The sequence below is a fragment of the Palaemon carinicauda genome, chromosome 22, assembly GCF_036898095.1.
Source record: "Palaemon carinicauda isolate YSFRI2023 chromosome 22, ASM3689809v2, whole genome shotgun sequence".
NCBI classification, from domain to species: domain Eukaryota; kingdom Metazoa; phylum Arthropoda; class Malacostraca; order Decapoda; family Palaemonidae; genus Palaemon; species Palaemon carinicauda.
In genome coordinates, this window is record NC_090746.1 from 31,285,294 (window position 1) to 31,308,189 (window position 22,896).

Consider the following 22,896-nt stretch of genomic DNA (forward strand, 5'->3'; position numbering starts at 1 on the left):
TTCTGCCGAAAGTCAGAGACTATAGCTATATATATATATAACTGCCAGGTAAGTTATATTCATAAAAAATTACATTTTCATTATAAAATAAATTTTTTAATATACTTACCCGGTGAATATATAAATAGCTGACGTCTCCGACGGTCGACAGATTCCAAAAACTCGCGAGCGATCGCCATGAAGGCTGCCGGGTGTGCCCACCAGCGCCGACTATCGGCCAGATACCGCATATACTTCTCAACCAAACCAGTTCTTCTCAGTCCGTAGGGTCTCTATCGGGGAGGAAGGGAGGGCCTTTAATATTATATATTCACCGGGTAAGTATATTCAAAAATTTATTTTATAATAAAAATATCATTTTTAAATATTAAACTTAGCCGGTGAATATATAAATAGCTGATTCACACCCATGGTGGTGGGTAGAGACCAGTATTAAAACAATAAAGGCATCTATGCTCAAGAGTTTTTGACAAATATTCAAAAGACAAACTTAAGTATAGGTACCTGGTAAGGAAGCTGACTCTGATGATTACTCTGCCTCATTAGTCCACTATCCTCACGAAGCCCAGCGATCCTCTTAGGATGCTGAAAGATTCCCAGGAGCTGCTATATCCAGGGTGAACACCCCTATAACAGGACCTCATCAATACCCTTAATCTGGGCGCTCTCAAGAAACAATATTTTGACCACCCGCCAAATCAAAAAGATTGCGAAAGACTTCTTAGTCTCCCGTACAACCCAAAACAAGATTAAAAATTTCAAGAGTAGATTAAAAGGATATTGGGATTAAGGGAATGTAGTGGTAGAGCCTTCACCCACTACTGCACTCGCTGCTACGAATGGTCCCAGTGGTCCCAGTGTGTAGCGGTCCTCATAAAGAGTCTGGACATCTTCCAAGTAATATGAAGCGAATACCAACTTGCTTCTCCAAAAGGTCGCGTCCCTAATACTTTTAATGGATCTATTTTGCTTAAACGCTACTGAAGTTGCTATCGCTCTAACTTCATAAGCCTTGACTCTAAGTAGATTACGATCCTTCTCACTTAAATGAGAGTGTGCTTCCCGAATCAAAAGTCTAATAAAATAAGACAACGCATTCTTAGACATGGGCAAAGAGGGCTTTTTAACGGAACACCATAAAGCCTTTGAACAACCTCATAGCGGTTTAGTTCTTGATAAATAAAATTAAGAGCTCTAACGGGGCACAGCACTCCTTCAACTTCATTCCCCACAATCTCAGAAAGACTGGGGATTTCAAATGATTTAGGCCAAAGACGAGACGGAAGTTCATTCTTGGCCAAAAAACCAAGTTGAAGAGCACATTCTGCTTTATTAGTGGAGAAGCCGATGTTCTTGCTAAAAGCATGTATCTCACCAACCCTTTTAGCCAAAGCCAAGCTCACCAAAAAAAGTGTCTTGAGGGTAAGATCCTTCAGGGAGGCTGAATTTAATGGTTCAAAACTGTCTGACATAAGGAACTGTAGGACCACGTCCAAGTTCCAAGCAGGAGTCGAAATATGACGCTCCTTGGAAGTCTCGAAAGACTTAAGCAGGTCTTGGAGATCTTTGTTATAAGAAAGATCCAAACCCCTATGCCTGAAAACAGAAGCTAACATGCTTCTGTAGCCTTTAATGGTGGATGCAGAGAGGGAGCGACCGTTTCTCAGATAAAGCAGAAAATCCGCAATCTGCGCTACAGAGGCACTGGAAGAGGAAATAGAGGAGGACTTGCACCAGTCTATAAATACCTCCCATTTCGACTGATAGATCCTGATGGTAGAGGATCTTCTAGCACTCGCGATCGCTCTAGCTGCCTCCTTCGAAAACCCTCGAGCTCAAGAGAGTCTTTCGATAGTCTGAAGGCAGTTAGACGAAGCGCGGGGAGGCTTTGATGAAATCTCTTTACGTGAGGCTGTCGCAAGAGATCCATCCGCATCGGCAGACTTCTTGGAACGTCTACCAGCCATAGAAGTACCTCTGTGAACCACTCTCTCGCAGGCCAGAGGGGAGCAACCAACGTCAACCTGGTCCCTTCGTGAGAGGCGAACTTCTGCAGCACCTTGATTAGGATCTTGAAAGGTGGAAAGGCATAAACGTCCAGGTGAGAACAGTCCAGCAGGAAAGCGTCTATGTGGGCTGCCTCTGGATCTGGAACTGGAGAGCAGTAAGTCGAGAGCCTCTTTGTCAGTGAAGTCGCAAAAAGATCTATGGTGGGTTGACCCCATGTCATCCATAGCTTCTCGCACACAGTCTTGTGCAACGTCCACTCCATGGAGATGACTTGTCCTCTTCTGCTGAAGCAGTCCGCCAAGACATTCATTTCTCCTTGCACAAATCTCGTCAAAAGAGAGATGTTACTTGCCTTAAATGGAGTTCCTTCTGATCCGTGGACCAAAGACCCGAGCATTCCAGACTGTCCAGTGGAGCTCCCTAACCCAAATCCGATGCATCTGAATACAACACATGGTTTGGGTTCTTGATCGCAAGAGAAAGACCTTCTCGAAGTCTGATGTTGCTGTCCCACCAAGTCAGACATGTCTAGACTGAGTTGGAGATTGGGAAAGAGATACTCTCTAAGCCCTTCTCCTTGTTCCAAAAAATATATATACTGTACATACATATATATATGTATATATATACATATATGTAAATATCACCCACGAACGGCCTTTAATACCGAATTCTATCTTGGGAATATATATCCACTTGGAATTCATTTTTATGGTAACAGCTTCTGGCCGGGTGGAGATTCGAACCCCCACCTGTGCGGCTGGAAACTATGCCTACAGTGACTCTACCGAGTGAGCTATCAAGAGAGATTGGTAGGTGAAATTGGAGAGGGCAAAGGTTGAGTCTCCCGAGAGAGATAAACTACTCCAGCGATGAAAGAGTTCCCACGAGGCTCGTTCCAACTCTTATAGAGCAACTGTTTTTCTCTTGCAAGTGACGGACTTTTAACAGAGCTTGTTCCATTCTTGTGGGAGACGAAAAGGCCCGAAAAATTCGACACTGTATCCCCATTCCCAAATAAAGAATAGCCTGGGATGGAGTACTGTAAGTTATGACTTCTCTACGTTCACTATGAGATCTAGCTCCTTGGTTAGGTCTAATGTCCATTAGAGGCTCTCCAGACAGCGATTTAAAGACGACGCCCTGATTAGCCAGTCATCAAAATAAAGGGAGGCTCTGAATCCTCAAAAAATGTAGAAAGCTTGCTACATTTTGCAAGAGCCTTGTAAAAACAAGAGGAGCAGGAATGAGGCCGAAGCACAGTGCTCAAAATTGGTACACTACTTTCCCGTCCACAAACCTCAGATGTTGTTGAAAGTTTGGATGAATCGGGATGTGGAAGTATGCATCCTGAAGGTCGAGAGAGACCATCCAGTCGCCTTCCCTTACTGCTGCCAAAACAGATTTGGTAGTCTTCATCGTGAACTTTGTCTTGAGAATGAACACATTGAGCGCACTTACCTCTTAAGTACTCCTGCAGTGAACGTGGCTGCCAGATCATTGGAGCCATACCTGATAGCCTTGTTCATGCATGACATAATTGTACAGCAATACATTGACAGCTGGAGAGACCTTCTTACTTAAGGCTCCCAGGGACCAATCCAACAAAAAAATACTTCAAACGCTCGAAAAAACTCCTAACAGGAGATGGTCTAGCTCTGAAGCCGACCATAAAATCTTGGAGCGTCTCATGGCTAGACGACGAGGAGAGTCCACTAGGCTTAAGAAGTCTCCCTGGGCAGAGGCAGGTACTCCCCAACCGAGAACTTCTCCTGTGTCACACCAGACGCTCGAGCGAGAAGCTAATAAAGAAGGAGGAAAAGCAAAAGCAGACTTTCCTAAACTTCTCCTGGATTCCAACCAGTCTCCCAGTAAGAGCATGGCTCTCTTGGAAGAACAAGAGAGAACTGACTTCGTAAATGTAGGAGTCGAAGAAAGTTATGCCAAGAGTAAACTCAGACGGCGGAGCAGCCGTTACAAAACGAGTAGGACAAAATTTCACTAAAGAAATTCATAATTATAAAACAAGGGATTGTTGGACCACCCTAGGTTACTCCTCTTCTGAATGACTCCCCAAAGGTACATTAGTTGAAAGGGGGTCATCAACTTCTTCAGAAGGCACATCATCTGATAAATCTAAAGTCTTGCGAGAAGGAGATTTATATTCAGAATGACGTGAAGGAAAAGCCTGACAGGCTACATCAACTTGTATATGAACAGAAGTTAAAGTTGGAGGGTCGATGTCACGTTGTGCCTGCAGAGAATGTTATTCTACTACACGTCGTGACAGAAGTAACTGACGTTCAAACGTCCCGTAGTAACAGCGGTGACTGCTGTTCGATGCTATATCGTGACTACGGTGACTGACCCTCGATGTCACGTCATGTCTACGGTGTCTACCGCTCAACGTCACGTCGTGTCTGCGGTGTCTGCAGCTCAACGTCACGATGTGACTGCGGTGGCTGACGTTCAAAGCGATCAAAGTTACATCGAGATTTATGCTCCGCATCTCGTTTAATAGCAAAGCTGTCACTAGGGATAACGTCAGCGTGACGTAACAAAGCTCGTTTAGAAGGTTGAAGACCTGAATCACATATCCCAGAACCGTGACGTACAAAAAGCAAAGGATCCTTTCGCACAGGAACAGGATCGTAAGCTTCTATTAAAGAAGAAAGCTTTAACAGCATATCTTGCAAAACACTTAACTTCAGATCAACCTGTGACTGCGGTGGCTGACGTTCAAACGTCACGTAGTAACAGCGGTGACTGCTGATCGATGCTATATCGTGACTACGGTGACTGACACTCGACGTCACGTCGTGTCTACGGTGTCTACCGCTCAACGTCACGTCGAGTCTGTGGCAGAAACGTCTGTACATGAACGTCATCGCTATGAACGGGACTCTCATGATGACTACAGCTAGGACGTTGAACTTGTTCTGAAGGAACTAATAAACGTTTCAACCGTCTCGAAACCTTAGGCCCAGGCTTTTAAAGAGACGAATCATCGGAAGAAGAGGAGAAACTTCGTCTCTCCTGTCTTATGGCAAGGACGTGCTTGACGAGCAACGTCTGATACCTTTGAGGGAACGTCTGTTCGTTGGTTTACACCTCTCACTCCCTTAGGTCCTACGACATTCCTTCTCCCTGGTGCAGGGGAGCCTGAAAGAGGTCTCGGACTAGGCAAGCGACAAGCACGAACAAACGAACCCTCCCCAACACTGAACATGTTTTTCGCACTTTCTTCACTGATATCGCATTTTTTAATAATTTCACATTAGACATGAATAAAGCTTATTTCTACCTGAAGCATGCAATTCTCCCTCAAATTAAAAGGTTAGAATTGCGAAATAAGTCGTATAATGTAAGCACATTAGTACAAAATGAAACACACATGCAAAAATCAATAAACATATACATATATATCGAATAAAACGGAAATATAAAGTTAAAAAGATCAGTGACTGGGGATAAGACTAAAAACTAGTTCACTAAGGACTACGTTTTCAATCTCTCACCGTACAGTGCCTTGGGATGAGAATAAAAACTAAAACGTTTTATCCTCTCTCCCCGTACAGAGACTTGGGACGAGAGTAAAAATCTGAATCGAGAACAACGTTACTCGCTCCCAAACTCCTTGTACAGAGACTTGGGACGAGAATAAAGATCGGATCGTTCTCTCTTTCTCTCTCTCTCTCTCTCTCTTGTCACTCACAAGAGAATGGCTCACTCACTCTTCGTCAATAACAGGTTATTTGACTAAAGGAAAAAACTAGAAAGGACTAAGAAATGATATTTTCGTTAATAAAATAAATTTTTGAACTTACTTACCCGGTAGTTATATATATAGCTTTCGTCCTGTTGTCAACGGCAGAAAATTCGAAACTCGCGCCAACCGCCAGTTGGATAGCCAGGTGTACCACCCCTGCACCCTAGCGAGGTACCTGGGAACCATTCCAGTGACCCTCATATATTCCATGCCTCTAGTCTCTAGAGGGGAGGAGGGTGGGACTAAAATTATATATAACTACCGGGTAAGTATGTTCAAAAATTTATTTTATTAATGAAAATATCATTTTTAAACACAAGACTTACCCGGTAGTTATATATATAGCTGATTAACACCTTTGGTGGAGGGTTAGAGACAGCTAGCATATCTGGAATTCTACTTAAGAGTTAATTAAAACAAAACTTAAGGGTTCGTACCTGATAAGGAAGCTGACTTCAATGATACTCTGCTTCATTATGTCTGCTAGCCTTATGAGATCCAGCGATCCTCCCAGGGGGCTGAAGATCTCGAAGGGACTGTCAAACCGGTGTCAAAACCTCATCATGACAGAACCTCCTCCAATAACCAAATCCGGGTGCTCTCATGGCACAAACATGACCACCTAACAAAATCAATGATTGTGGAAGACTGACACAATCTCCACAAACAACCATAAAAACAATTAAAAGTACCAAGAGAAGAAAAGGTTATTGGGATTATGGGAACATAGTGGTGGATCCTTCACCCACTATTGCACTCGCTGCTACGAATGGACCCAGAGTGAAACAGTCCTCATAACAAGTCTGAACACCTTTCAAATAATACGACGCGAACACGGATTTGCTCCTCCAGAAGGTCGTGTCCATTATGCTTTGCAGAGATCTGTTCTGCCTGAAAGCAGCCGACGTTGCCACCGCTCTGACCTCATGCGACTTGACCTTTAAAAGCCAAAGGTCTGATTCATTACAATGAATATGAGCTTCCCTAATTAAAAGCCTGACGAAATAAGACAAGGCGTTTTTAGACATCTGTAAAGAGGGCTTCCTGACTGAACACCACAAAGATTCAGACTTGCCTCGTAAATCTCTTGTTCTCTCCAAGTAGCATCTTAGAGCTCTAACTGGGCACAAGACTCTTTCTACCTCATCTCCAACCAGATCCGTAAGATTTGGAATCTCGAATGCTTTAGGCCAAGGTTGAGAAGGGCGTTCGATTTTGGCAAGAAAGCCTAACTGCAAGGAACAGACAGCTTTGCCATTACGAAATCCGACGTTTCTGCTAAACGCATGGATCTCGCTCACTCTTTTGGCCGTCGCAAGACTGACCAAAAATAAAGTCTTCATAGTGAGGTCTTTCAAGGAAGCTGAACCCAGTGGCTCAAACCTGTCGCTCATGAGAAATTTCAAAACAATATCCAGATTCCAGGCTGGAGAATCTTGGATCCGACGTTTTGAAGTCTCGAAAGACTTGAGAAGCTCTTGTAGATCTTTATTGTCAGAGAGGTCAAGGCTTCTATGCCTAAACACAGTAGCTAACATACTCCTATAGCCTTTGATAGTAGAGGAGGAGAAATTGCATTTCCTTCGAAGATAAAGCAGGAAATCTGCAATTTGAGCTACAGAGGTACTGGATGAGGAAAGAAAGTTGACTCTACACCACTCTCTGAAAACCTTCCACTTAGATTGATAGACCTTGATGGTCGAAGTCCTTCTTGCTCTCGCAATAGCTTGAGCTGCCTCCTTCGAAAAACCTCTAGATCTAGCGAGTCTCTCGATAGTCTGAAGGCAGTCAGCTGAAGAGCGTGGAGATTTTGATGCAATCTTTCCAAGTGGGGTTGTCTGAGAAGATCTGCTCTTAGAGGAAGAATTCTTGGGGTGTCTATCACCCATTCCAGTACCTCTGTGAACCATTTTCTTGACGACCAATAGGGAGCCACAAGGGTCATCCTGGTTCCTTTGGATGTCACAAATTTCTGTATTACCCTGTACAGGATCTTGTAAGGAGGGAATGCATAGAGATCTAGATTGGACCAGTCCAAAAGAAACGCGTCTATGTGGACTGCTTCTGGATCTGGAACAGGGGAGCAATAAGCCTCTAGCCTCTTCGTCTTTGAGGTTGCGAAGAGGTCTATGCAAGGACGACCCCAAAGATGCCACAGGCTCTTGCACACCTGAAGGTTGAGGGTCCACTCTGTTGGAAGGATCTGATTCCGTCTGCTGAGACTGTCTGCCATAACGTTTTTCTCCCCTTGAATGAAACGCGTGAGAAGAATAATATTTCTCTCTCTTGCCCACATCAGGAGATTCCTTGACGTCTCGTACAGAGAAATCGAGTGCGTTCCCCCTTGCTTCGAGATGTACGCCAATGCTGTCGTGTTGTCCGAATTGACCTGAACTACTTTGTTGGTGACTAAAGCCTCGAAACCTCTGAGGGCTAAAAGAACTGCCAATAACTCCTTGTGGTTGATATGCAAAGATTTCTGGGGTTCTGTCCAAAGACCCAAGACTTCTAATTTGTCTAGAGTTGCTCCCCATCCCGTGTCCGAGGCGTCGGAGCATAACACAAGATCTGGGCTTTTCATCGACAAATCGAGGCCCTCCTGGAACTTGTCTGATTCCTCCCACCACCGAAGGCAGACTTTGATGGGGTTCGTGATAGGAATGGACATCGATTCTAAGTCCCTCTCCTTGTCCCAATGGCTGTTGAGATGGAACTGGAGAGGACAAAGGTTCAGCCTTCCCAGTGGGACGAACTGCTCCAAGGAGGAGAGGGTTCCAATCAGACTCATCCATTTCCTTGCTGAGCAAACTTGCTTGCTTTGAAACGAACTCAGTTTCAACTTGGCTTGCTCTATCCTTGAGGGAGACGAAAAAGCCCGAAAAATCTGACTCCGTATCGTCATCCCCAAATATAGAATCTCTTGAGATGGAACCAAGAGAGACTTTTCCTTGTTTAACAGGAGACCAAGTTCTTCCGCAAGGTCCAAGGTTGTCTGAAGATCCTTCAGGCAGTGATCGTAAGAGTGCGCTCTGAGAAGCCAGTCGTCGAGATACAGGGAGGCTCTTATGCCCCTTGAATGTAAGATCTTTGCTACATTCAGCATGAGCTTCGTAAAGATCTGAGGTGCTGTGCAAAGACCGAAGCATAGGGCTCTAAATTGGAAGACGTCTCCCATGAAAACGAACCTGAGGTAGGGTCTGAAGCTCGGATGGATGGGGATGTGGAAGTAGGCGTCCCGAAGGTCCAATGAGACCATCCAGTCGTCCCTCCTTACTGCTGCTAACACTGACTTCGAAGTCTCCATGGTGAACTTCGTTTTGATGATGAACCTGTTCAGCGCACTCACGTCCAGAACTGGACGCCATCCCCCCGAGTTCTTGGGTACCAGGAATAGCCGATTGTAGAAACCAGGTGAACGGATATCCTGAACCTTCTCTATGGCCCCTTTCTCTAACATAAGAGACACTTGGTTCGAAAGAGCTTGTCTCTTTGCCTCCTCCCTGTATCTGGGAGAGAGATCCACGGGCACTGAGACCAGGGGAGGGCTCCCTAGAAAGGGGATCTTGTAACCCTCCCTCAAGATCTGAATAGACCATTGGTCTGCCCCTCTCTTCTCCCACGCTTGCCAGAATTTGAGGAGTCTGGCACCCACTGCCTGAAGGCGAAAGCAGTCAGACTCTGCTTCGCCCTGCCCTGAAACCTCTTCTCTTACTCCTTCTAGCATCAGATCTGGAGCTACCCCTACTAGAAGATCTTCCTCGAAAGGGCTGGGAAAACTTAGAAAAAGTATCTTCCTTAGACTTGCGGCTGACAAAAGAGGAAGGTAAAGACTTTCTAGCGGACTTGGAGACAAGATCCTGAGTGGCCTTCTGAGCTAAAGCTGCAGAGATCTCCCTGATAAGTTCTTGCGGGAACAGAAACGGAGAAAGAGGAGCATATAATAGTTCGGACTTCTGGAAGGGAGTCACCCCCGGCGAAAGAAAAGAGCAAAGTTGGTCTCTTTTCTTAAGGATGCCTGCGGAAAAAAGAGCTGCAAGCTCATTAGCGCCATCCCTTAAGGCCTTGTCCATGCACGACATCAAATGGACCAGGGCAGAGGTATCCCCCTCTTTAAAAGCCTCAACTTTCTTACCCAAGGCCCCCAGCGTCCAGTCTAGGAAGTTAAAAACTTCAAAGGCCCTAAAAATTCCTTTGAGAAGGTGGTCCATCTCTGAAGTGGACCAAAAAATTTTGGTCTTCCTCATGGCCGACCGACGAGGAGCATCTACGAGGCTTGAGAAATCTCCCTGGGCAGAGGCAGGAATCCCCAAGCCGAGAACTTCTCCCGTCTCGTACCAGATGCTCGACCTCGAAGCCAGTCTAGCTGGAGGAAAGGAAAAAGACGTCTTTCCTAAGGCATTCTTAGACTGTAACCAGTCACCCATTAATTTCAGAGCTCTCTTAGACGAACGTGACAGAACCATCTTCGTAAAACGGGCTTTCTTAGAGGCTTTCCCTAAAATAAACTCAGACGGAGGAGAGCGCGGAGCTATAGGCACAAAAAAGTCCGAAAACTCTTCCGTAAAAACTTTCATAAGTTTTTTAAGATCAGCCGAATGACGGAAAGAAACAGAGTCCTCGTCTTCTGAAACGTCATCAAACTCCAAAGGAGAAAGCTGCGCTTCTACTTCCTTCTCCAGCGACGTTCCTCCGGGAGCAGAAGGGTTAAGAGCGGTATCAATATCAGAAAAAATCTGAGTGCCAACCGCAACAGAAACAGTCTCATTGCGAACAGTAACAGGCGGCAGAGTCGCGTGTCGCTCAACCGAACGCTCGCGATCAGCCCGATCGGAGGCGAGAAGTTCCTGTACATGAACCGCATCAATGTCTTGAAAAGGATAAGGCTCCTCCTCGTAATCCAAACTAACATCCGAAATATGACCAGGGAAAGGACGTTCAGGATCATATTCAGAAACACGCTTGCCGTCAACCACTGGCAAGCAATCGGAACTACGAATCGCTCGTTGTTCAGCGACTCGTTCAACTGTAACCATCCCAGAAAAGCGACCTGAAGGACGCTCACTAAAGTAATTGGCAGAGAGGGAAACTTCCTGAAGGATAGGACGTTTGGCAGCCTGTTTAAAAGGACGTTCGGTAGCCTGTTTGCAAGGACGTTCGGCAGTCTGAACCTGAGGATCGGCAGCCTGTTCAGGAGGAAGTGCAGGAGCCTGAGTCGAGGGGCGATCAAAAACCTGTTTAACAGGACGTCCGACGTCCTTCTTAGAAGAACGCACAGGCACACAGTCTCGAACACGTTCAATAGAAGAACCGTGGACCGCGGACTTAGGAAAACGATCACGATCGCTTCCTAAAGGCCGTTCGAATCGGCTAGCAGGAAGCTTCGAACCCCGAGTACGAGGCCGCTCGGAAACACGACCTGGCTCACTTCTCCGATCACGATCGCTGATACAAGATTTGTCGTTACGCTGGTATAATTGCATAAAGGAAGAGAGCCTGCTTTGCATGTCTTGAAGAAAAACAAAGTCAGGATCCGAACGTTGCAAAATCGGCGATGAGGTCATAACGTTCTCCTCACCTCTAAACGGAATAGAGCCAGAAGGATCCTTGGAAACGTCCAGAGTCCTAAAAGGACGTTTGGTCGGGGGCTTTCAAAAGGTTCTGGAGAATCCCAATGACTGCATCCAGGCTTAGAACTAGCAGGACGTCGATAGGCCGTATCATAGGATCTCTTAAGAGGCCTGGAAGCGAGCTTCCAGCCTCTTTTAGGCAAAGGGTCATCCGAAGACGACGAAAAACACTTAACCTCACCTTTCCGATGGTGAGGGCGAACGTCCTGGGAGGCGCCCACAGGTACGTTCGAGGGGACGTCTGCTCGTTTGTTAAAGCCTCTCGATTCCTTTCGCCTTTCGACATTCCTTCTCCCAGGGGTTGGGGAGCTTGGAAGAGGTCTAGGACTAGGAGGACGACAGACACGAGCAGGCGCACCCTCCACTGCACTTAACTTCACTGCACTTGCACTTGCACCTTCACCTTTCAAAAGACGCACATCGGACATCAACTGTGTCCTGTCCGCAGCCAAAGATTCAACTTTAGCGCCAAGAGCTTGAATGGCCACTAACATATCCTTAAGGGAAGGTTCATTACCAATTGCAATAGTGGGATCAGGATCTACCACTACAGGTGAAGGAATAGGATCAATGACATGGGAGGAGGAAATATCTCTCGAAGAGCGAGAAGAACTACGCCTTAATCTATCCCTTTTAAGTTTACGCCTGTATTTATCAAAATCAATCCATTCATGCTCTGACAGCAAAACACATTCGTCACAGCGATCACCTAAATCACACTCTTTACCCCTACAAGCAACACAGAGAGAATGGGGGTCAAGAGAGGCTTTAGCCATACGGGTCTTACACCCACTAGTCACACATAACCTAAAAGTAATAGGAGGGGTGGCCATTTTGAAAATTTAAAGAGAATTCAGACAAGCAAAGGTCAAAAATCATCTAATCCCAACAAAACCAAGAAATATCCAAAGCGAGATCAAAAACAAGCGGGAGTCAATAACCAAAGATTTGTACTTCACCAAAAAAACGATCAGTAATGACGGAGTAGAATCCACGTGTCGCCGTTAGCGACGGCAGGGAATATATGAGGGTCACTGGAATGGTTCCCAGGTACCTCGCTAGGGTGCAGGGGTGGTACACCTGGCTATCCAACTGGCGGTTGGCGCGAGTTTCGAATTTTCTGCCGTTGACGTCAGGACATAAGCTATATATATAACTACCGGGTAAGTCTTGTGTTTAAAAATTGAAAATTAACATGTTCCTTTAAATTAGTATCTAAAAAACTTCAGTTTGAAAGAAGAATGAACAAAACGTCAAAATCGATTTACTCTTTCTGCAAAGTGAAACCGTGATTCTCTCTTTCTCTATCGTAACGATAGAGGTCAAACTGCGTAGCATAAATAAACCAAACGTTAGTTCATCTTTGAAAAACAGCACGAAGACTATTCAAAGAATAAATTTCTTAAAATATTTTCTAAAAATATTCATCTCATCAATCTAAACAAAAAAGTTGAATGGGCTCAACGTTGTTTAACTTCGTTTTCCAAGTCAGGACCGCCTACAAAGAATAGGCAAAGGCCGCATATAAACAAAAACATAAAATTTATCTCGGTGTTTAGTATAAATGGAAAGCTAATCGAAGAGGCCTAATAAAGGTGGGTGAGATATAAAATATATAGAGGTAAATCTATAAATATCAACAATAATTTATAAAGTGATAAAATAATTACTAAAAGCCTTTAACACACTTCCGTACACTGAGGGAAGGGTCGGCCATCTTTTCTCTATGGAAAAACCAGAGCAAGATTAAAAAAGCAAGGGCAAAAACTTTTCCTCTCCTTCCAAAAGCATTTCTTTTGAAGATAGTATTGAATAATCCAACACGGCGAAAGCAATAAAACCAAAACCAAGTACTTCACCAATCGGCAGAAAACTCGAGGTCAAGCGCGAGCGGAACCAGTGTTGTCTTTAACACCGACAGAGAAGAACCGGTTTGGTTGAGAAGTATATGCGGTATCTGGCCGATAGTCGGCGCTGGTGGGCACACCCGGCAGCCTTCATGGCGATCGCTCGCGAGTTTTTGGAATCTGTCGACCGTCGGAGACGTCAGCTATTTATATATTCACCGGCTGTTTAATATTTAAAATCATGAGTTTCACGTGACAATGGGCGGGATTCATGAGTGGATATGCTCGCAACAGGAGCACTAGGAACAATACTCGAAGCGGAAGGTCTGACGCATTCCTGCTGCAGCAAAGCACCACCTACGTCTGACAAAGTAGGTAGAGAGGGCCTCTGAGTAGGGGCAACCCTAAGCGTTGGAGAACGTGTCACATCCGGACACGTTTCCAAGCATCGCATGGGCAAACACTTTGCCAAAACATTTCAGGAGGTAAACGGCACTAGAGGTTCTCATGAATAGGTTCAGTCCAAGGTTGTTTAGGCGAAGGACGGGTTGAGTGGCTACGCGCTGATGGGCTGTGCATACCTCTACCTCTAGACGAGGATCGTCTAGAGTTCTTGATCGTGAACGTGCGGTTCATAAATGGGAGCATCTGGACCTTGATCGTGAAGGCGCGATTCATGAACAGGAGCGTCTAGATCTCGTTCGAGGACAGCGTGAGTGTTGTGACTACCTGGTTCGCAAACGTGAGCGTCAGCCTCGCAAACATGAACATCATTCTCGTGAATGGCACCCTCACGAGCATGAACGCCACCCTCATGAATGGGAGCGTCGTCCTCGTGATCTAGAACGCAAGCATCTGGACCTAAGTCTAGACTGGGATACTTGTGATCATGCAGAGCACAATCGCGAGACTTCTCCTCGTGAAAAGGAAAATCTCCGAGAAGAGGGTTGAGACCGGAGGTTTCGTGAGAGTGAAGCCCTAGAGCAAGAACACCTTCCAGAAGAAGAGCGTTCGGATAGTGATGACCTACAATCCAGTTGATCTTCCGATCGTCGTTCAAGGAGATGGCGAGGCTCGTCCTTTAGTGGTGCTGGTGGGAGGAGTGCTGGTCCCCGGAAGAACATCACCTGCAACCGACAGGTTCCCGTGGGAAGAAACAGATTGGAGGTAATAGGACGACGAGGTCCCAGGATGGCTAGTAGGGTAGTTTTCAGCAGGAGGTCATTGGAGGGGTGAACACAAGCGATTGCCTCGTCCGCACATGGAGGGTCCAGGAGGGGATGACAGATGGACTTTGCACAGCTCCAAAATACGAGATGTTAAAGGCTCTGGAAATGGGTCCTTCCTAGCACTGCGCTGAAGGTGACGCAGAAGTTCTTCTTTCGAATGGGTCCCGAAATTCCTAAGGTTGGCCACACCTGCAACACATCTGAAACGGAGAATGGCTCCCCGGTGGCTGGAGGTGAAGCTGCTCCTCTAGGGGAAGCAACTATCTCCCAAGTACCCCAGGGTTGCCAAGGAGTTGGGCAGTCTACGCTCCTGCTTGATAGTCCCCTAGAAGAGAGCGAGCGAGAAGGAGCTTTCAAAAAAAGAGATTTGGGGGTGCATGCGTAAGAAGAACGCGCTTCCCTCACCCCTGAGGGAGAAAGATTGCGCTTGGCCTCCTTCTTCCTGCGCCACCCAAATTTCTCCCATTGGGAAGCAGGCCACTCCCTACACTCTGCGCAGGGTGAACCCTGCTCGCAACGATACCCTCTACATGAAGGACACAGACAGTGCGGGTCCGTATCTAACAATGACATGAAGGTACCGCACGCAGCACCCTCGCACCAAGGACAGGTCCACATGAAGGTGACCCGAAAAATCATGCACACCTGAAAAGAAAAAGAAATTAAAGATGTCCAATGACAGCCTTGGGAGGAGAGAGAGGAGACGTACATTCTCTATCGAGCCAAAAGAAAAAGTGACATACCTCACAGCTGTGAGAGTATATATAGAGGTGGCTGGGGACCCACCAGCCTACCTGTTCAAGCAGTTCGGCAGGGTTGCAACCTGGCACTTTCAAGTCTAATGGCTACATTCTAGTTTTGCCAAAAGATAATCCAAATAAATAATGGGAGGTTTGATAGAATGGGAACAAATAGAACTTAAACAAATAGGAATTTGATTATAAAAATTAATTCATACCTTTAACTACTTCCTCTCCTAAATCCTCATCATCATCATTTTCTGAATCTGATATTATTGAACACTTATTCCTTCTCTTCAGGCCCCAACTTGTACTGGGACCATCATCATCAGAATAATCAGCAGAAGCCGTTGATGGTATAATACTATTGTCTTCACTGTCAGACATTTTTCAGGATAAACTTGGGTATAATGGCCTGAAAAAAAAAAAAAAAAGATTTGTTACTAGCACTAAGTATACTATACAGCTTATATTGGCAATATCAACTTATCCAAATTTTTACATGATTTGAAATAATTTCCTGTTTCACACATACTTTAAGGCCCATTGTTCTTAACATAGCTTATTCACTAGGTGCAGTATATGCAGTGAGCCAAAATGACAAAATTTGAAATACTATGATATTCAAAGTAATTTGTATTTTTCCTAATACAGTAATACAAACCTTGAGATGACAAATTTGGAAACAATCTGTATTTTTCCGAACGATACAAACCTTAGCTATTTATATGGGCACAGTATTACTTTCAGTGAAGCTGAAAGAACGAGCCATTAGAGAATTAATGAGGGTTAACCACCCATCCTGCTAGTTAGCGGGGGGGGGGGGGGGGGTTGTAACTACCCCTCTTGCTATCACACTGGTGATTATACTTCACTTTGCTTGATGGTAGGACTTCAAGTGTCTCACATAAGGGGTTTAGAATAAATAATTCATGATAATTTAGCAAATGCCAAAACAGCAGTTAACCGGGTTAATTTAAATGCATAGGAAGTAGGGCGACGGGTAACAACCTATGACCTCATCTCCATGATCCTTGAGTAGTGTGAGAAGCAGTTTGAGCTGAATCATGTCATGTAAACTATTTGTTAACACAACCACACGTGTACTGAATCTGTTTCCATGTCAACAGGTACACCAGAGAGAGGGGACGAAAAGGAGTGAGAACCGGCCTGATGTGGTTACATCACTTGCCACCGCTACCCAGAGGCCAACTAAGCCCTCATGTGTACACCCTAAGAACACCCATGGGAAGCCAAGAGAAGTGAATCGAATCCGAGCTCAGGTCAAGCTCAAGTCATGAGCGGGCAACCATCAATGGGCCCATCTACCATTTTAGGCTTATCTCAGCCATGGCTGGCGTCGATACGCCCCGAGATGTTCAATAACTGTTCTTTTTTTGTTGTAACAATCTTGTTTAGATAACAGTTTCGCCTCAAAGTCCATTCTCCCCGTGTGTGTCTGTAATTAAGAAGTGATTCATTGATAACTACCATCATGATCATTTTACGACAAACTGTTACAGAAATCTAAAATCAGTAAGACATATATTTCCTTAGTTATTTAATTAGAAAAATTTAGAGTTCTGTTGACTATATACTTAAATCATATATTCACTTTGAAGAAGATTTCTGCTCATGTTTCTGTGAAAATTAACTTCAAGACAATAAATCCTCTTACTATGTAAAAGTCATCTAATTCACTGCCTCTCATCATTTATTATTTAATTGCCACTCAATGTCAAATTGGTGGCCTTGCAGTGGGATAAAGAGGAGGATTAAAAATAAGTGTAATAATGAGCAAAAAACAGAGTGCCGCAGCTACCAAAAATTGACTTTAGACGTGAATAACGATGAAAAAGGAAAAAAGAATGACATACGAGAAGCAAGAAATAGACATCTCAGGGGAAGAGGGAAGGAAAAACTCAGAAGAAAATTCAGTTAAAAAGCATAACAAAAGAAGATAAAGGACAAATAGATGTCCTTAGAAAAATTAAGAAGGAAATAGTAGCAGCCAGGAGGGATGGTGTGAACCAGTCACCCACAGAGGACCCGCAGGGAAGAGACCTTAGCACTCTTCCGTCAAGACGGGTGGGCCCGAACAGACAACGCCCAAGGGAGAAACCATTCGTGAGGAAACACTTGTCCCCGAGAGGATGACACGGCAATGTTCCTGTGGGAAAAGAAGACGGTATGCCCACAATTGATGATAGGTTCAGTTTCCCATTGCGAGAGCAACAACATTGAAACTCGCCACTCGAAATGGCGGGTCAGGTCCCTTCTATGGAGTCCTATCAGCCGATCATCAGGAGCAGTCGGGGTGCTTGTAAATAACCTAAATAATCAACAGCAGAGGGTGCTCTAACAAACACGGCGCACCAACGAAAGCCAAGGACTATCCCGAACACTGAAAGAGGTCCCAGACAGCAACTGTAGGACTTGGGACCCAAGGCGACCTACAACAATCAACCCAAACATAAGTTTAGTAATGTAGTACAAAATCTGTACTTTTATAGTTAACGATTATGTTATAAGACTTTGCAAAAGTATGTAGAGTAACAAAGTTGTTATTCCGTTCTCCTTAAGTAATATTACGGTAAAATGAAGATCACTGCAGTACTTTAGTTTTGATTGAAGTGGTAACTAGTCGAGTAAAATGTTTTCAGTCTGAAAGCTCCAAGTATATTGAGTTTTCTTTTCTTAAAAGAAGAAAAATGACAAATTCGTAGATAATTTGTATTTTTCCTAACTATACAAACCTTAGCTATTTACATGGAGTAAATACTTCGGCGTAGCTGAATGACGAGCCATAATAGTTTTAACGAGGGTTTACTACCCCGCTGCTAGTTAGCGGGGGGTAGGGAGGGAGCTACCCCCCCCCCCCCTCACATACACCGGTGAATGCTTCACTTTGCTTAGAGGTAGGACTTATCTCGGGGGACAGGGCTGGCGGGCACATATGTGTAAATAGCTAAGGTTTGTATAGTTAGGAAAAATGATATTTTGATTATAAAATAAATTTTTGAATATACTTACCCGGTGAATATATAATAGCTGACGTCTCCGACGGCTCGTCAGAATCCAAAAACTCGCGAGCGATCGCCATGAAGGTAGCGGGTGTGCCCACCAGCGCCGACTATCGGCCAGATACCGCATATACATGTAAACAGCTCCAGTTCTTCTCATCCCGCTGGGTCTCTATCGGGGAGGAAGGGGGGGCCTTTAATTTATATATTCACCGGGTAAGTATATTCAAAAATTTATTTTATAATCAAAATATCATTTTTAAATATTAAACTTACCCGGTGAATATATAATAGCTGATTCACACCCATGGTGGTGGGTAGAGACCAGTATTAATACAGTTTACGGCGTATATGCTTAGAGTTTTTGACAGTTATATCATAACAAAACCCAAATAAATATAGGTACCTGGTAAGGAAGCTGACTCTAACGATCACTCTGCCTTGTTAGTCCGCTTTCCTCACGAAGCCCAGCCATCCTCTTAGGATGCTGAAAGACTCCCAGGAGCTGAAGTATCCAGGGCGACAACCCATACAACAGGACCTCATCAAAACCCTTAATCTGGGCGCTCTCAAGAAATGACATTTGACCACCCGCCAAATCAAAAAGGATGCGAAAGGCTTCTTAGCCTTCCGTACAACCCAATTAAAAACATTTCAAGAGAAGATTAAAAGGATATTGGAATTAAGGGAATGTAGTGGTAGAACCCTTACCCACTACTGCACTCGCTGCAACGAATGGACCCAGTGTGTATCAGTCCTCATAAAGAGTCTGGACATCTTTTAAGTAAAATGACGCGAATACCGACTTGCTTCTCCAAAAGGTCGCGTCCATAATACTTCGCAGAGATCTGTTTTGCTTAAAGGACACGGAAGTTGCTATAGCTCTTACTTCGTGCATCTTAACCTTAAGCAAGCAACGATCTTTTTCACTCAAGTGAGAATGAGCCTCTCGGATTAAAAATCTAATAAAATATGACAAAGCATTCTTTGACATAGGCAATGAAGGCTTCTTAACTGAGCACTACAAGGCCTCAGATCCACCTCGTAAGGATTTAGTCCGAGCTAAATAAAACTTCAGAGCTCTAACTGGACACAGCACTCTTTCAAACTCGTTGCCTACGATCTCTGACAGGCAAGGTATATCAAATGACTTAGGCCAAGGACGAGAAGGCAGTTCATTTTTGGCCAAGAAAACCAAGCTGAAGTGAACATGTGGCTTTATCTGTAGAAAAGCCGATGTTCCTACTGAAGGCATGGATCTCACTGACCCTTTTAGCCGAAGCCAAGCACACTAAGAAAAGCGTCTTGAGGGTGAGATCCTTCAGGGAGGCTGAATGTAATGGCTCAAACCTGTCGGACATTAGGAACCTTAGGACCACGTCTAAGTTCCATCCAGGAGTTGCCATACGACGCTCCTTAGAGGTCTCGAAGGACTTAAGGAGATCTTGGAGATCTTTATTATTGGACAGATCTAAGCCTCTATGTCTGAACACAGACGCCAACATGCTCCTGTAGCCCTTAATAGAGGGCGCTGAGAGGGAGCGAACATTTCTCAGATGTAGGAGAAAGTCTGCAATTTGGGCTACAGAGGTACTGGAAGAGGAAATGGATGATGACTTGCACCAGTCTCTAAAGACTTCCCACTTCGACTGGTAGACCTTGATGGTAGATGCTCTCCTAGCTCTCGCAATCGCTCTGGCTGCCTCCTTCGAAAATCCTCGAGCTCTTGAGAGTCTTTCGATAGTCTGAAGGCAGTCAGACGAAGAACGGGGAGGCTTTGATGAAGACTCCTTACGTGGAGCTGCCGTAAGAGATCCATCCTTAAAGGTAGACTCCTTGGAACGTCTACCAGCCATTGAAGTACCTCTGTGAACCACTCTCTCGTGGGCCAGAGTGGAGCAACCAATGTCAACCTGGTCCCTTCGTGAGAGGTGAACTTCTGCAGCACTTTGTCTAGGATCTTGAAAGGTGGAAAGGCATAAACGTCCAGGTGAGACCAGTCCAGCAGGAAAGCGTCTATGTGGGCTGCCTCTGGATCTGGAACTGGAAAACAGCAAGTCGAGAGCCTCTTTGTCAGAGAGAATCGCAAAAAGATCTATGGTGGGTTGACCCCATGTCATCCATAGCTTCTCGCACACAGTCTTATGCAACGTCCACTCCATGGAGATGACTTGTCCTCTTCTGCTGAGGCCGTCCGCCAAGACATTCATTTCCTTGCACAAATCTCGCCAAAGGAGAGATGTTACTGCCTTAAATGGAGTTCCATCTGATCAGTGGATCAAAGACCCGAGCCTTCCAGACTGTCCAGTGGAGCTCCCTAACCCAAATCCGATGCATCTGAAAACAACACATGGTTTGGGTTCTTGATCGCAAGAGAAAGACCTTCTCGAAGTCTGATGTTGCTGTCCCACCAAGTCAGACATGTCTAGACTGAGTTGGAGATTGGGAAAGAGATACTCACTAAGCCCTTCTCCTTGTTCCAATGTTTTAGGTGAAATCGGAAAGGGCATAGGTTGAGTCTCCCCAGAGAGATAACTACTCCAGCGATGAAAGAGTTCCCACGAGGCTAGTTCAAACTCTGACAGAGCAACTGTTTTTCTCTTGCAAGTGAAGGACTTTTAACAGAGCTTGTTCCATTCTTGCGGGAGACAAAAAGGGCCAAAAAATCAGACACTGTATCTCCATTCCCAAATAAAGAATAGTCTGGGATGGGGTACTGTAAGTTACGACTTCTCTACGTTCACTATGAGACCTAGCTCCTTGGTTAGGTCTAATGTCCATTAGAGGCTCTCCAGACAGCAATATAATGACGACGCCCTGATCAGCCAGTCGTCAAAATAAAGGGAGGCTCTGAATCCTCAAACAATGTAGAAAGCTTGCTACATTTTGCAAGGGCCTTGTAAAAACAAGAGGAGCAGGAATGAGGTCGGAGTACAGTGCTCGACAGTGGTATATTACTTTCCCGTCCACAAACCTCAGATGTAGTTGAAAGTTTGGATGAATCGGGATGTGGAAGTATGCATCCTGAAGGTCGAGAGAGACCATCCAGTCGCCTTCCCTTAATGCTGTCAAGACAGCTTTGGTAGTCTTCATCGTGAAGTTTGTCTTGACAATGAACACATTGAGCGCACTTACATCTTAAGTACTCCTGCAGTGAACGTGGCTGCCAGATCATTGGAGCCATCCCTGATAGTCTTGTTCCTGCAGAGAACGTGGCTGTCAGATCATTGGAGCCATCCCTGATAGCCTTGTTCATGCATGACATAATTGTACAGCAAAACTTCAAACGCTCGAAAAACTCCTAACAGGAGATGGTCTAGCTCTGAAGCCGACCATAAAATCTTGGAGCGTCTCATGGCCAGGCGCCGGGGAGAGTCTATGAGGCTTGAGAAGTCTCTCTGGGCAGAGGCAGGAACTCCCAAGCCGAGAACTTCTCCCGTGTCATACCAGATGCTCGCTCTATAAGCCAGTTTAAAAGGAGGGAAAGCAAAGGCTGTCTCCCCCAAACTCCTCCTGGTGATCAACCAGTCGCCTAGCAAACGTAAAGCTCTCTTAGAAGAGCGAGAGAGCACTAGCTTAGAAAACAACGGCTTCGAAGTAGCTAGGCCTAGTGTAAACTCTGACGTTTAGGCGAACGAGGAGCAGCAGTTACAAAATGGTCCGGACAAAGATCCTTAAAAATCAGCATGATTTATTTAAAGTCCATAGAGGGCTGAGCAGCTTTAGGCTCCTCTCCGTCTGACAAAGTCCCCAAGGGAATATCAGTAGGAGGGGGATCAGCAACTTCCTCATCTGAAGGAACCTCGTCCGACAATTGCCGAGTCTCATGAAAAGGAGAGACCTGCCGCGGTGGCAATGCTTGACAGGCAAAGTCCACACGCAAAGGAGCAGCAGTAGCAGTCCAGGAAGCGACGTCATGTCGCTGCTGAAAGGACTGACCAGTAACAACAACAGGAGTTGATGGACGCTCGACGTCAAGTCGAGACTGCCTTGACTGCCTAGACTGAGCAGTCAAAACAACCCTTGACTGCGGTGCTTGACGCTCAACGTCAAAACAAGGCAACTGAGCTGGTTGGCGAACGTCCTGAACGTCAACACGAGCATGCGGCAGCGGCTGAACGTCAACAAGCGGCTGAAAGTCAACACGGGACTGCATCGAGTGAGGCTCCAAGTCACGTGACTGACGTGACTTTGTAACGTCAACGTCAACAGGACGAGCAAAGGCTCGTTTGGGCGGCTGACGGCCAGGATCTCGATCAGCGTAACGGCGAGGATCATCGTGAACCTGCTCAACGGTATACTCCTCCATAAGGGAGGCAAGCTTATTCTGCATATCCTGCAGGACAACCCATCTAGGATCAACGGGAGTCGGTACGGGTCGAGACGATGGTAACGTCTGTGACGGCAAAACATTGCCTAAACTAAGACTCTCGGAGCCCGTGTTACGCTTTTGTTTAGGCGGCGAGCAGTCTTCCGATGACTGCACAGGGTCAGAGCTGTCCCCATGGCTACAGCCAGGACGCTGGACCTGTCCTGAAGGGACTGACTTCCGCTTTAAGGGTCTAGAAACTTTGCTCCAAGGTTTCTTTTGCGACAAGCCTTCGGATGACGAGGAGAAAACAGCCTCGCTCGTCTTATGGTAGGGGTGATC

The 22,896-nt window shown here is 45.4% G+C and overlaps 1 protein-coding gene across 1 annotated transcript in view; it reads right to left on the bottom strand.

Annotated features, from left to right (window-relative positions):
- LOC137616390 (dentin sialophosphoprotein-like) overlaps positions 1-22,896 on the bottom strand; it is a 379,565-nt gene that overhangs the window by 334,683 nt on the left and 21,986 nt on the right. The window contains exon 2 of the mRNA XM_068346092.1: positions 15,441-15,637. Coding sequence (XP_068202193.1) covers positions 15,441-15,609 — 169 coding nt within the window. The 5' untranslated portion in view covers positions 15,610-15,637. The remainder of the gene's footprint in view (positions 1-15,440; positions 15,638-22,896) is intronic.